We start from the raw sequence: 15,247 nt of genomic DNA on the forward strand, positions 1-15,247 counted from the left end.
AGAACTGATGTGATATCAGGCATGTGGGCTGTATGTCCTAATGACTGGCAGTCTATATCAAACAAAACACACATTGGCCAGTTGCAGTTGGCATCATGCTATTTCTGCTCAACCAGAGCATCCTGTATTCTCAATTGTATGTCCATCATTAGATGTGATTCTGCAAATGGGCATAATTTATTAAATCTATTCCAGAAACCAATTTAAGATTATCACTCAGGTTCACACTGTGATATATTTGTACATGCTAAAAGATAAAATAGAATCTTGTGTATAAATATATTTATGTAGGAAAAAGAAGTTGGTACAAATGTAGCCCTGCTTGTTTTTTTTAAAAAGGGTGATGGAAACTGCCAATCTCTGCTGCATTCCCATAATAGCATCCTCACTGATCAGAATCTGCCTGCGTGATCTGAGAATTAAGATTGATAGTTAACTGTTGCTGTATCTGCTTGTCAACCATGGTCCAAACAATTAGCATCCATGATAAGATTGGATTTGAAATTTTGTAAAAGGTTTGCAGCTCAGGTTGTGGGTCAGGTTGTCAGTTTGCTCGCTGAGTTAGTGGGTTTGGTCTTGGACCTTTTGTCACCATGCTAGGTAACATCATCCATGAACCTCTGGTGAAACGTTGGTGTTCTGTCCAGTTTGCTGTTTGTGTCTTGCTTTGTTATAATGGGCGACATCATTTCCGGTTCTGTTTCTGAAAGGTTGGTAAATGGAGTTCGGATCTATATATTTGTTAATGGAGTTCCGATTTGAATGCCGGGCCTCCAGGAATTCCCGCGCATGTCTTTGTTTGTCGTGTCCCAGGATGGATGCATTGTCCCAGTCGAACTGGTGTCCCTCTTCATCTGGATGCATGACGAGATAGATGGGGAAGGATTGCTTCTCCCATGTGGCAAAGTCTCAGATCAGAGGGCATAATCTCAGGATAAAATGATACCATTAACACAGAAATGAGGAGCAATTCCTTCTCTGTGCGTTGAGTTCATTAAATTCTTTACCACTGAGGGTGTTGGGGCTGAGTCTGTAAATATATTTAAGTCTGAGACAGAATTTTAAATCAATTAGGATAAAGGTTAAAAGAGAAAAATGGGTTTGATGATTATCAGATCGGCCATGATCTCATTAAACAACAGAGCAGACTCTATAGGCTGAATGGCCTACTTGTGCTCTTGTGTCTTATGGTCTTACCCTCTTCTCATGATGTATGAATTAGTCACATTTTTCAAATCTGTTTTCCCCTTCACTCCTGATGAATGCAAAGCAAAAGTCTTTGCCGCCTTGTCTCTTTTTAACAATGCTTATGTAATCTTGCATATTGTGCTTTGAATGTTGGCTTATTTATAAAACTTACTGTTCCGTAATTTTCAAAATTAACATTACTGAAGTTCGGTTGAATTTACTTTCTATGTTGTAACTTTGAGGAGCTATATCCTACGAGGACACACAATTTTGTTTTATTTTGCATAGGTGTGGCAACACATGACCTTGATGCTTTTGTAAAGTTTGAATTTCCGTATCCTAGTACAGTAAGTAAAATGTATTAAGTATGTACATTTAGACTTTGGAGAACAAACAGAATGTAATGAGTTTTTACCTCCAGTTACAGACTGTACTTAATTCCAGAGAATTCAATATTAATTTATAATTTAGTTGAGTGCATTTTGTTTAATTATAAAAACATTAAGATTAGCTTTCATTTAATTATCACAAAAGGCAAGTATTTAAATGACAAAAATTCATTTTACTGTTAACCATAAACTACACCCTTTTTTAATAGGAACAAGCCCAAAGACACAAAACAGCTGTGATCAAGAATACAAATTGTCCAGGTAAAAGACAAGTAGCCATTCTCAGTCACAAAAATAAAGTGCTGGGCAATCTGCAGATGTGGCAGCACCTTTGCAGAGAAAGTAGAGTTTAACGTTTGGATCCGGTGACCCTTCTGAACTGATTGTAGCTAGGAAAAAGTTGCGTTATGAAGATGGGGGTGTACTGTATCTTTTAAGAAAGTTAAAAGCTGGTAGAACTACCTCTCAGCGCTAAGTGTTCTGAAAAGAAAATGTAACATTTCGTTGAACAATTCTATTAGCTGGTTGCCTGGAAACACAAATAATTTAAATTAATTGCCAAATTTGAATTTATACCCCAAAATACCAACCTCCAATCAAGTTTGAATTGAGTATACTGACAATCTTAAAAGCCAATGACAAAGCCAAAGCCAATGCTTTGGAAGTATAAGACCAGAGAAAATTGAACAGTTGGGAGGAGAACTGCCATACCACCAGCATGTAGAGACTGCCCAAAAAATAGCGCGATCAAAGGTACCTTTTATTGATCAATAACCTGTGAAGCAGAATCCCCAAGAAGAAGAAGACAGGCATACAGAGAAGAACCGAAAGCTGCTTGGTTTTGGGATATGTTTTGTTTTGTAAATCTTAATTGGGATTTTATCGGACTAGTATTATGGAAGGGGAGGTAAAAGATAGGTTAGAGGAAGGAATTGTAAATGTTTGTTAGTTAATTATTCTGTTATACTTTAAGAAATAAAATTAATTTTTACTTTAAATAGTTCTTTGCCCCTTGAATTTTCACAGATTATTGCATGGAATAGATCTTGTGTTGCTGGTTTAAATTAAGCAGGAGGGTTTACCCCGTGTCATAACAGTTGGTCTATGTGTTAAAGATGGAGTGGAAGAGGGAGAAGTTGGAAATGGAGCCCAGAGAGAAAAACAGTTGGATAGGCAAAGGACTGGGTAAAGGTCAGCCTGGGAGAACGAATGGCTGCTAATAAGGACCATTAGTGGCTAACAATAGTTTTTGTGGTAGCAGCCCATGTGAATTCAAGGCCTGGTGTGTGAGGTTGGGGTAGGACATTGGTAAAGGTGCTCAAGCCCTAAAATTATTGAACTTAGTACTGAGTCCAGAAGGCTGCAGTGTTCCCAAGCAGAAAATTAGGTGCTGAGCTTTCCATAGCAAATGTTGGCCAGAGAACACCGTGGTGTGTTGAAATGGCAGGCAACCAGAAGCTCAGGGCTTTTGTTTTGTGGACAGAACATAGGTATTCTGCAAAGCAGTCACCCAGTCTGTGCTTTATCTCCCCAACGTAGAGGAGACAAAATTGTGATAGTGATTACGTAGATTAAATTGAGTGAAGTGCAAGTTAATTACTGTTTCGCTTGGAAGGTGCAGCTGGACCCTTGGATAATGAGGAGAAAGGAAATGGATAGATCTTGCACTTGCTATGATTGCAAGAGAAGGTGCCTTAGGGGTGTGAGGAGATAATAGGAGTGGACCAAGGTATGCCAGAGGAATCTGTCCCTGAGGAAGGCTGACAAAGGAGTGGAGGCAAATGTGTGTCTGGTGGTGGGGGAAATAGCAACTAATGATCGTTTGGATATGGATGCTTTGGCTTGGAAGGCGAAGGTGACCCTATCCTTGTTGTGGGAGATGTATCGGAGCCCCATCACTATTAACCACTGGGGTGGGAAATTATCAGTTGAGGAAAAAGGACTTTTCAGAGCTTCCTTGTCGAAGTCGGTGTCTTTGGAACAGATGTGGTAAAGACGGAGGAACTGGAAAAATGGAATAGTCTTTACAGGAAGCAGGGTGTGAGGATGTACATTCAAAGTAACAGAGTTGGTGGCTTTGTTGTGAAAATTTTGTTGTTCTCGGTGTTTGAGAAGGAGCTGTATGTTCAGATCATTTTTCTTTAAATGTATTGTCAGTCTGAAGAACTATGTAGTTTGTGACAGCTTATTGTTTAATTGGGTTGTAAAGCAAAACATAGTTTTCTCAGTGATTCTTCAATATTTTGCAAGTGTTCTGTTTTCTCAGACATCCTAAATTTGTTATTTTCCTTGGTTATAATTTTGTGGCCAGGTTAGTTGCTAAAGTAATTAAGTTGTTTTTTCTTGTGTTCTGTAATCCTAGATAAGTCCTTTAATAAAGCCTGAATGGGATGTGAAGGAACTGGTAATTTAGCATTAGTACTGTGTAAAAGTTGCAATGCCATTTATTTCTTTTTATGTGAATAGATGATCAAAGAACTAATTTACATTTATCTACATAAATATAAAATACCTTGCCTGTAATTTCCTACCAAACTATTTTGTGGCTAAAATTAATCCAGACTGTGTTTTGCGCTCTTTTGGCATATTTGATTCAAATTCTACAATATCATGTGTGCAATGTGTTTTTCTTTCTTACAGAATATAATCAGCGTTTTGTGCTCAATATTAACAGAAATCATCGAGGATTTAAACGAGTAATTCAGACCAAAGGAATTAAATTTGAAATATTTCATAAGGGGTAAGGAATGTAATGGTAATGAATTCTGCATAACTATCTCAAGAGTATCTGCTTTTGTATGATGGTGCAAAGATGTTTTATTTAAAAAAATCTTTATGCAATGTGTTTTGGAATGGGGCAGGAGTTTCTTTTGAAACATATTTTACTATTTGTGTTATGTATATTTTTATAACTGTGAACGTATTTGGCAGCAATGTAATGTTGCAAACTCACTAATGTTGTTTTCTAAAATAAAATTCCTCTAATCAATCACATTAGAATTCTAGAAGTCATACATACCTTTTGCCACACCTTGTATAATCTCACCATGGCACACAGCAATTGCAACAGAGAAAATGCACCTGAGAGTTAGATGGTGGCTGCTTCCAGCCCCATTTTATAGCCTATCACTAGAAACATGCTTGGGATGTCCATCCGTGATATATCATTGGCCTAACATGTGGATTTAGCTGATCTTTCATTAGTATTCTAAATCAGATCAGATATTGACTAAAAAGGAGATTATAACTGCAAGCCTGTGTTTTATGATACCTAATAGGGTCCCATGGTTAAACTATTCTCTCTAAAAGAACACTTTGAATTGTAGACAAGCCTAATTATTTAAGGTTCTGCATTTATATTAGTCAATCACTGTGATTATGCTTAATTCTGTATTTTTAGAACATAAATTCTGAGGCAGGTAAACATTTGTTTAGCAAGATAATTTTTATTAGACATGATTATTTGTTTTGATTTGTTTTTTTATAGGGGATTTCTGAGGAGTGACAAATCAGTGGGAACTGCACAGTTAAAACTGGACAAATTAGAAACACAGTGCGAAGTCAGAGAAATTGTTGAGGTATGGTTTTATTGGGTTTGTATGTTCAAACTAAATATTTGAAATAATTACAAGAATCTCTTATGTGAGCACCTGAAAGTTCTTATGTAAGTTGGCATGCTGAGCTGGAAGATTTGTTTTCAGACGTTTCATCACCATACCAGGTAACGTGAGACTTTTTGGTGAAGCGCTGATGATATGTCCTGCCTCTTTTTTTTAATAGGTCTTGGTTTCTTAACGTAGGTGATGTTATTTCCAGTTCTGTAAAGAAGTCACCCAGTCTGTGCTGCTTCTCCACAACGTAGAGGAGACAAAATTGAGCAGTGATTATAGGACACTAAATTGAGTGAGTGTTTTGCTTGGATAGTGTGGCTAGAGAAAGAAAATGGAACGATCTTTCACTTCCTGCAATTGCAAGGGAAGGTGCCTTAGGGCTGTGAGGAGATAAGGTAGATAGGATATAAATTGATGTGTTTTATTGATGGAGTTCTGGTTAGAATGCCATGCTTCTAAGAATTCTTATGAGTGTCTTTGTTTCACCTGTCCTAAGATGTGTGTGGTGTCCTTTGTTTGTATGTATGGAAACTAGTGATAGTGGGTCGTGGCTTCACCAGAGACTCTGATGTTACCTAGTATGGTGACAAAACATCTGAAAACAAATCTTCCAGCTCAGCAAGTTAACTTAGATACTTGTCATCACCCTGAGCTACAAATCTTATAAATTGCTAACCTGGAAGTTCTTTTAAAAATAATAGTTCAGAAATGATTTCCACTTTCTGGTTGAAAAGATGGTGTTGGCGGGAGGGTGCAGTTTTGGATTCGTAAGGCATTGGGACTGTTTCTGGCAGAGGTGGGACCTGTACAAACTGTGTGGGTTATGCCTGGGCAGGACTGGGACTGACGTGGGGTGGGAGGTTCTTGGTAGAGTGATTGGGGAGGGTTTAAACTTGCATGGCAGGGGGATGGGAACCAGAGGAGGAGGGCAGGCGATGCAGAAATTGAGGAAGAGGTAGAAACCAGATCAAATGTGAACAGGCAATGAAATACATGTGTTTCAAAACAAGTAGTATAATTGGCACAGTAGATGAGCTCAGTGTTGGTTAGCACTATGACATTATTGCAGTTACAGAGACTTGGCGGAAAGGAGGAGAGGATTGGCAGGTGCATGTCCCAGGATTTAGATGTTTCAGAAAGGGATGTAAAAGGGGTTGGGGAGTTACATTACTGGTAACTGAGTATCTCGTATCTGTACTAAGGGAGGATACATCAGAGGACTAGTGGGTAGAACTCAGGAATTGGAAAGATGAAATCACAATGCTGAGGGTATACTACACACCTCCGAACAGCCAGCAGGAGATAGAGGAGAGAATATGTAGACAGATTTTAGAAAGTTGTAAAACAGGGTCGTTGTGGGTGAATTTAACTTCCCCAGTATTGACTGGGACTCTTTGTGCTATGCGCTTACATGGAGCAGAATTTGTAAGAACCGTTCAGGAGGTATATAATCAGTCCAACCAGAGAAGAGATTATACTGAAAGTAGTTTTAGGAAATGAATGAAATCTCAGTGGGGGAGCATTTCTGGAGTAGTAACCATAATAGTGTGAGTTTTAAGTTACTCATGGAAAAGGATAACAGCAGTCCTCAGGGAAGGTGTTAAATTGGAGGAAGGTGAACTATAACAATATTAGGCAGGAACTGGAGTGTGTTGACACTAGACAGCATTTAGAGGGTAAATCCAAATTGGACATTTGGTAAGATTTCAGGAGTGGCATGATCCTGCGCGAATGAAGGATAGGTATGGCAAGTTACCTGAATCTTGGATGACCAGGGATGTTATGACCTTGGTCAAAAAGAAGAAAGGAAGCATACCTAAGATCTAGTGGATGGGAATTGACAAACCCTTTGAAGTCCATAGAGAAAATAGGAAAGAACTGAAGCGAGGAATTAAAAGGGATCATGAAAAGTCATTAGCAAACAGGATTATGGAGAATCTCAAAGATTTTTATTAAAAGCAAGAGGTAGCTAGGAAAAGGGTTGGCCCACTCAAGGACAAAGGAGGGGCTGTTTGTATGGAACCAGAAGAGAGAGGTGAGGTCTTAAATGAATATTTTGCACTGGTATTCACCAAAGAGAAGGAATTGGTGGAGGATGATCTCCGGGAAAGGAGCATTGAATTTATAAGCCAAATTACTGTTAAAAAGGGAAAGGTGCTGTGCATCTTTAAAAAGTATTAAGAAAGATAAGTCCTTGGGTCCTAATGGGATCTATCTCAAAATGTTGAGGGAGGCAACAGAATAAATTGCTGGAGCATTGGCAGACATCTTTGTATCCTCATTGGACATAGGTGAGGTCCCGGAGGACTGGAAAATAGCTAATGTCCCATTGTTTAAAAAGGGTAACAGGGATAATCCAGGAAATTACAGGCCTGTGAGCCTCACATCAGTGGTAGGGAAATTATTAGAAAAGATTATCAGGGACAAGATCTATCTACATTTAGAAGCAAATGGACTTTTTGTGCCAGGGAGGTCATGCCTCACTAACTTGATAGAGTATTTTGACAAGTTGTCAAAATGACATGATTGAGGGAAAACTAGTTGATGTTGTTTACGTGGATTTCAGTAAAGCCTTTGCCAAGGTCACTCATGGTAGACTGGTACAAAAGTTGAAGTCACGTGGTATGGGGGTGAGCTGGTAAGATAGATAACTGGCTTAGTCATAGAGAGGGAGGGTAATGGTGGAAGGATGCTTTTTGGAGTAGAGGGCTGTGACTAGTGTGTACCACAAGGATCAGTGCTGGGATCTCTCTGATCTACATAAATGATTTGGAGGAAAACATATCTGGTCCAATTAGTAAGGTTGGGGCCAATACAAAGATTGGTGGGTCGTGAATAGTGATGGGGATTGTCAGAGGATGCAGCAGGGTATAGATCATTTTGAGGCATGGGCAGAAAAAATGGCCAATGGAGTTTAATCTGGATAAATGAGGTGATGCATTTGGGAAGGTCAAGTACTGATGGAAATTAAACAGTGAATGGCATAATCCTTAGGAGTATTGATATGCAGAGAGATCAGGGTGTGCAGGTCCACAGATCACAGAAGGTGGATAAGGTCGTAAAAAAGGAGCAATATGGCATGCTCATACTCATTGCCCCTTCCAATGAAGATAAGGATAGACAAGTTATATAAAGCTGCAGCACAACATTAGTTAGACCACACTTAGAATATTGCATACAGTTCTGGTCACCACATTAGCATACTTTGGAGAGGGTACGGAGAAGGTTTACTTGGATGTTAGCTGGCATGGGGCTTTTAGCTTTGAGGAAAGGTTGGATAGACTGGATTTGTTTTTACTGGAACACAGGAGGTCGAGGGGCAATATGATAGAAATTTCTAAGATTATGAATGGCATGGATGGAGTGGAGAGAATGAAGTCAGAGATGTGCAAGGCATGTTTTTCACACTGAGGAGGTTGTGGAAGCAGATACAATAGCAGCATTCAAGAATCACCTGGACAAATACATGAATAGGAAGAGAATAGAGGGACATGGATCCTGTTGGTGAAAACTGTTTTAATATAGGACAAAGTGCTGAAGGGCCTATTCCTGTGCTGTGTTGTTCATTCCTTTTTCTCTAAGTAAATTCATTAGTGAAATTTATTAATATGGATGTGACTAATATGCAATCTTGCTTTAAAGTAAGATGATTATTTACTACTTTCTCTTTGTTAAAAATCACACACCAGGTTATAGTCCAACTGGTTTAAGGAAACAACCATGGCCAGAGAGTACTATAAATTGTCAGTTTTTTGATACCTGGTCAAGTGGCCATTCAACTACTGAACATCCCAGCCAACTGTGCTCTTGCATCATTTAACACTTGCATAGAAGTATTTTCCAGCAGAGTTCATCGGATAGTAGTTAACAGCAGCAATCCGGGATGACTTATTCCCATTCCCGTCCGGTGAATGTTGAAGCTAATTTAGATGTCAGCACTATTAACTGAATTTAAGACCTTTCATCTCTAACTTGCTCAGAGCTGCACAACTCTAGTATTTCATTGCTGTGCACACTGCAACTAGTTGCACTCATGTCGGTGATTAGACAGAATTGTTCCTCCTGCCAGCAGGTTTGTGGGTATGGTTTAAAAAAGTGATTAATTGAAGTCTACCATCTATGAGGGTCAATTTTGAGGTGGGTGAAGGAGCAGGGGAGAAGTCTGGCATTCATCCTGCAAGATGACATCCTGCCCTCCCCACACTGGCAACTGTTCCATGGTAAGGTCTATCCCTAAAAGTCTCTCCATTCCCCATCCTTAATCGTTAAGTTCTTTTTCCCTTTCTGCACAAGATGACACCCCCACCACCATCACCCCAGGGCTTGTCGTACCAGTCTGCTTACTGCAGGGTGGTCAGCTTAGTCAACTTGTTTGCCTCAGATGGGTCTTCTACCCAAGTGAGGGATGAATGAACCAGTTAAAGTTCCACAGAGTAATGGGGCTGTTGTAATTGTACATTTCCTACTGGCTGTTGAATTGGCAGAGCAGAAAACATCATCACCCAAAACAATCATGCCATTGATCTCTTTCCATTGCTTTCATTTTACTACTTATGAGCTGTATACAAATTGTTTTTCTACTTTATTGTTAAGGCATATAAAGACTATATTAGCCATTTGAATGAATAGCAGATGAAGAGTTATGTACACACATTGTGATGAATTTCTAGTCTTAAACAATTTTTCAGTGGGCTCCAGGCAATCTTTCCTAGCTTTGAACTGATCTTTGTGATTCTTATACCTATTATAAAGAAAACCTGACTGAAGTTAGCAGAGTGGAGCTCAAAGGTCAGCAGAGTAAAGGGGAGCTCAGCGTCTGTGAACTCATCTAAGCCTATCCCCCTCCACTATTCCATCATCCATATGCTCCTACTGTGGCTGAGTTAACTACATTGGCAGGCAGGGCATTCCATGCCCTTACCACTCTGAATAAAGAATCTGCCTCTGACATCGGTCTTAAATCTAATCACCTACAGTTTGCAGCTATGCCCCCTCGTGCAAGTTGATGTCATCAACCTAAGAAAAAGACTCTCCCTATTCACCCTTCTCTCCAATGAGAACAGGCCCAAGTCCCTCAGCCTTTCCTCATAAGACCTTCTCTCCAGACCAGGCAACATCCTGGTAAATCTCCTCTGCACCTTTTCCAATGTTTCCACATCCTTCCTGTAATGGGGCAATAAGAAATGTACACAATATTCCAAGTATGGCTGCACTAGTGTTTTGTCATACTGCAGCATGACAACATTTCTCCAGAATTCAATCCCTCTACCAAACCAATAAAACCAATTCAATTATGTCTCTCCTTAACAGCACTATCAACCTGCGTGGCACCTTTCAGCTTTGCACTGTCACATGTGTTAGGCATAAACTCCTTCTGACTAAGTCATGCTGATTTATCCTTGATCAAACATTACTTCTCCAAGTGGAGATTATTTTCTTCAGGATTTTCTCCAGTAGTTTTTCTCCCACACTTGAAAAGTGGAACCATATTTGCTATCCTGCAGTCCTCTGGAAGCTTCCATGGGGGCAGACAGGAATTAAAAATTTGGGTCAGGAGCAATCTGTATTGTGCTTCCTTAATTTCCCATAACCTCAGTAGCTCCATTACATCACTGCTCTTTCCATGACTTCTACTTTCTTCTATGTGCTCAATTAATAAAAACAAATTTCTCTCCATTCATTTAAAATGCTATTTTTGAAGTCCCAACTGTCTAGCCTTTAGAATCGTCAAGGGTGGATGGGCCACAGTTACCAATCTGCTCAACTGTATCCTCACCTCCATCCTTGATGCTAGTTCCCATTTAAGACCATTACACTCTCCCTCTCCATCTAGCTGTTCCCCAGAACCTCTCCTACCTTCAGTCCAAAGAATAGAGTTGAATGGAAATGGCAGACAGCTGGTTGAGTCATTCACTGCCAAATCTGCCTGGACCACATAAAACATTGCATTCTCATTTTCTAAAACTGCGTACTAATCTAGAATGAGCTTGGAATAATATCTGGTTTCTTTTCTGTACTGATAACTGATCTCTTAAACTCTCCTTTCTCCTCTAGCCTGAACTCCAAATGGCAAGGGATGAGGGGTCTATGCCAAATTTAGTTTGATAAAATTCAATGTTTTCTGATGTAAAATCACCTGGTTGAGGAAAGTAGGTAAAGTTGCCAGATTGTTTATAAAGCTAATGCATTAAACTATGTTCACTCGAATTGAAATGTAATCTTGTGACAAAAAGGAGCCTCTAATTACCAAAAAAAAAATCATGCTTACCTTTTTAAATTACAATTATTCTTTCGCAATGGTTTGTTCAAGTATTCATGGCAATATTGAATGAGATTAATTGATTGGGAAAGTTACTTGACAGGACTGCTTTGTGCTGGCTGAATACTGGTGTTACTTTTGTTTAAAATAGCAATGGTATTGAAATTTGACTTTTCTCCCCCTCCAAGATTGTTTTAAACTAAATTTTTTTTCTAACCTTAGATATTTGATGGTAGAAAATCTACTGGTGGTCGATTAGAACTAAAAGTTCAAATCAGAGATCCCCTTAATGGACAAGATTTGCAAATTAATACAGAAAAATGGCTTGTCCTCGATCCAGCTAGTAGGTGAGAACATTTGTAGATACATCTTTTAAATTCAACTTTTGATGAGTTCTGTTTACTTATTTTGGTTTTTCTTTACATTTGAGGGAAAGCAGTATGACAATAGCATATTAATAATCTCAATGTTCACCTAGGTCACAGGACTAAAGTAACTGCTTGAACTTAAGGTAGGTTTGTTTTCCCATTTACCCCTCGGCCTAGAACTACCACTGAGTTATCAAACATTTGCACTGCTTCACTGCAAATTTTTATTAAATATTTTAATATTACATGTAGTCTTGTTACAAAATGGATACTCAGCTTTGAATGTTGTTTTACTGGGATGCATTGCTTAAATATGATAAAGAACAGGAGCAGCTGTAGGCTATTCAACCCTTATTCAGTTCTGTTATGTGATTCACAGGACAACTCCATATTCCAAACTGCTCTCAATCAATGACCCACTCTCCACTGGGGAAGAAAATTCCAAAGATTAACAAACTAGTTACCTCCAAGATCAACTCAGTGTTAGCAGTACTGTGTCAGTGCCAGGGACCTGTGTGGGGGTTCCTCCTTGGGTGAAGAGTTAAGTGGCCTGTTTCCAATGCAATTATGTCTCTCCTTAAATAAAGTGACCAAAACTAAACTACTACAGGTACAGTCTTCCCAATGCCCATACAATTGGAGCTCTGCTTTCTCACTTTTATACTTCATTCACCTTGTAATAAACATTGATCATCCTATTGCCTTTGTATGCCGACTCTGATTCATGTATGAGGCACCTTTTAGCCTGTTCTGCAGTCTATCAATTTAAAAATATTCTAATGTAAAAATTTCTACAAGTGAGATGGGAGGAACAGTGTCTTTCGACCCAGCATGGGCTACAATGTAAAAGAACATTTCTACCCAGGTCTTAATATTGCCAATTGTATATTTTCCCTTAGAATGAGAATGAAAAGGGCCATCAATTAATTTCTTTAATAAACAATTACTGATTTATTACAATCTATTCAAGGATGTAGAAATGGCTAACAATTTCTAGCCTTTAAATAACCCAAAGCTCATACATCACAAAGATGAAACATTATTTCTCACTGCTGCAGTTCACTATAGCCAGAATTTTTCATAGTTTACTCTAAGGTAAGAAGGTTCCAAAAGTTGTAAATTTGGTGTTCTTGTTAACATCGTCACTAATAACATGAAGGCAATATTTCTCAATTTAATTGAGGTACATCAAATGGGAGATATGCAGTTTGTTGGTGGAGCAGGTTTTGCTGTATTAATACTGTCTTCAGTGAGGAGTTGGGTCACAGTCTAAGTCCAAGGAAAATCTGTTTGAACAGTCAGGTTTAGACACTGTGGTGACTTGGATAACTTCAGCTACTTTGCCTAATCAAATGAACCCAGTCAGTTTCCCAACATGTGAAAGCAGAAATCCAATACATGAACTTGTTCCCTGAACCTAAATGATAAAGCATGCTATTAATGTAATAGATGTACAGCATGGAAACAGACCCTTCGGTTCAATCTGTCCATGCCGACTAGATATCCCAACCCAATCTCGTCCCACCTGCCAGCACCCGGCCCATATCCCTCCAAACCCTTCCTATTCATATACCCATCCAAATGCCTCTTAAATGTTGCAATTGTACCAGCCTCCACCACTTCCTGTGGCAGCTCATTCCATACACGTACCACCCTCTGCGTGAAAAAGTTGCCCCTTACGTTCTCTTTTATATCTTTCCCCTCTCACCCTAAACCTATGCCCTCTAGCTCTGGACTCCCTGACCCCAGGGAAAAGACTTTGTCTATTTATCCTATCCATGTCCCTCAATTTTGTAAAGCTCTAAAGGGCACCCCTCAGCCTCCGATGCTCCAGGGAAAACAGCTCCCACCTGTTCAGCCTCTCCCTATAGCTCAAATCCTCCAACCCAAGCAACATCCTTGTAAATCTTTTCTGAACCCTTTCAAGTTTAACATCTTTTGATAGGAAGGAGACCAGAATTGCACGCAATATTCCAACAGTGGCCTAACCAATGTCCTGTACTCAATACTCTGACCAATTAAGGAAAGCATAACCAAACACTGCCTTCACTATCCTATCTACCTGTGACTCCACTTTCAAGGAGCTATGAACCTGCACTCCAAGTGTCTGTTCAGCAACACTCCCTAGGACCTTACCATTAAATTCCTTCAAATTCTGGAAGTAACCTTGTTAGATCTCTTTACTCTTCCTCTAAATATGAAAGCATTATATCTAATATCACTTGATTATTTTTAGATTAGACTGGTTTTTTCTAGCGTCAGTATTTTGTTCTAGACTGTCACATTGGGTAGGGCAAAGTGATACCAATCGCAACTTAAATAGAGCTATAACCTAAATTATCATTTTCCTGTTCAAATTGCTTCTTTGCATCTGAATTCTCACTAATGACAAAATACCATCAAATTTACTTGTTCTTCTAGTTTCAAATATAGAGTTTTAACCTTAGAATTGAAAGTAGGGACTAACTGCAACTTCTTTGCCAATTTAAATAGCCTAGCCCACTTATCTCCAGGAAAGTGTTAAGATGTGCCCAAACCACAAAGTACAAGAAAGCTGGTCTGGCTTTGCTTTTATCCTTTAAATTATTACCTCAGATGGCAATGCACTGTTACTGCAGTGCCAATACTCCCAAGGGTCATACATAAAAATATTCTACACAAGTCCTGACAGTCTGTTGTATGAAACAGTACATCAGTCAGGTTCCTTTAAAATTGAGTAATGCTGCATCATGATACATTGTTGCAATTTTAATATTTACTGTGACTTGCCCTCAGGGAAACGGAGGAGGAGAATGCACACTTATTCTGTAGCCTCCAAATATACCAAAAAGTGAGTGATATTGAGTTTGACAGTCTTAATCCTCTTATGGTGGCACTCTTTCAATCTGAGATCCAAACTGACAAGTTGTAATAAGTAGGGAGAATGACAGAATCAAACCCAATTTACTTTTAATAAAGCCGTATCAACTCTTGGTATCAATCTAAATGTCAGCATCTCAATTAATAGCTTCAAGGAAAAATATTAGAATCTATTAAGATTCAGCTCCATGAATTTATTTATTCAGCCCTTGCTTTTCTAATCTGAGTACTTGAGCATTGAGTCAATAATTATGTAGTAACTGCAATCGAAGACTGGTTGGAAATCAATTTTGGATTGTATGTATCATATTAACAATGAATTCTTCATGTCTTCCAGGTCAAATGATAAAATCTATGCACTTTTCCATGACTGCTATTGTGAAGATTTGCTGCTACTGAGACTGCTATTTACATACAAAGCCAAAGATTCGAAATATCTATTTAAAGCTTGTGTCTTTGTTGGTTTGTTGGAAACCTGCACATTGAAAAGTACCTTACCCTAAAGAAATAGGGCAATGTAGACAATCCACAATTATAAAATAAACTCCCTATATTTTAATAAAGTTAAAATAG

The 15,247-nt window shown here is 38.8% G+C and overlaps 1 protein-coding gene across 2 annotated transcripts in view; it reads left to right on the forward strand.

Annotated features, from left to right (window-relative positions):
* Positions 1 to 15,244, forward strand: part of cc2d1b (coiled-coil and C2 domain containing 1B) — a 72,169-nt gene extending 56,925 nt beyond the window's left edge. For both annotated transcript variants that reach the window (XM_043699193.2, XM_087990601.1), the window contains exons 19-25: positions 1,477 to 1,535; positions 1,787 to 1,838; positions 4,218 to 4,317; positions 5,065 to 5,155; positions 11,670 to 11,794; positions 11,926 to 11,958; positions 15,012 to 15,244. In XM_043699193.2, coding sequence (XP_043555128.1) covers positions 1,477 to 1,535; positions 1,787 to 1,838; positions 4,218 to 4,317; positions 5,065 to 5,155; positions 11,670 to 11,794; positions 11,926 to 11,938 — 440 coding nt within the window. In that variant the 3' untranslated portion in view covers positions 11,939 to 11,958; positions 15,012 to 15,244. The remainder of the gene's footprint in view (positions 1 to 1,476; positions 1,536 to 1,786; positions 1,839 to 4,217; positions 4,318 to 5,064; positions 5,156 to 11,669; positions 11,795 to 11,925; positions 11,959 to 15,011) is intronic.
* The last annotated feature ends 3 nt before the right edge of the window (positions 15,245 to 15,247 follow it).

This window comes from Chiloscyllium plagiosum, unplaced genomic scaffold, assembly GCF_037043375.1.
Source record: "Chiloscyllium plagiosum isolate Xiang-an unplaced genomic scaffold, Cpla_swu_hap1 HiC_scaffold_9, whole genome shotgun sequence".
NCBI lineage: Eukaryota > Metazoa > Chordata > Chondrichthyes > Orectolobiformes > Hemiscylliidae > Chiloscyllium > Chiloscyllium plagiosum.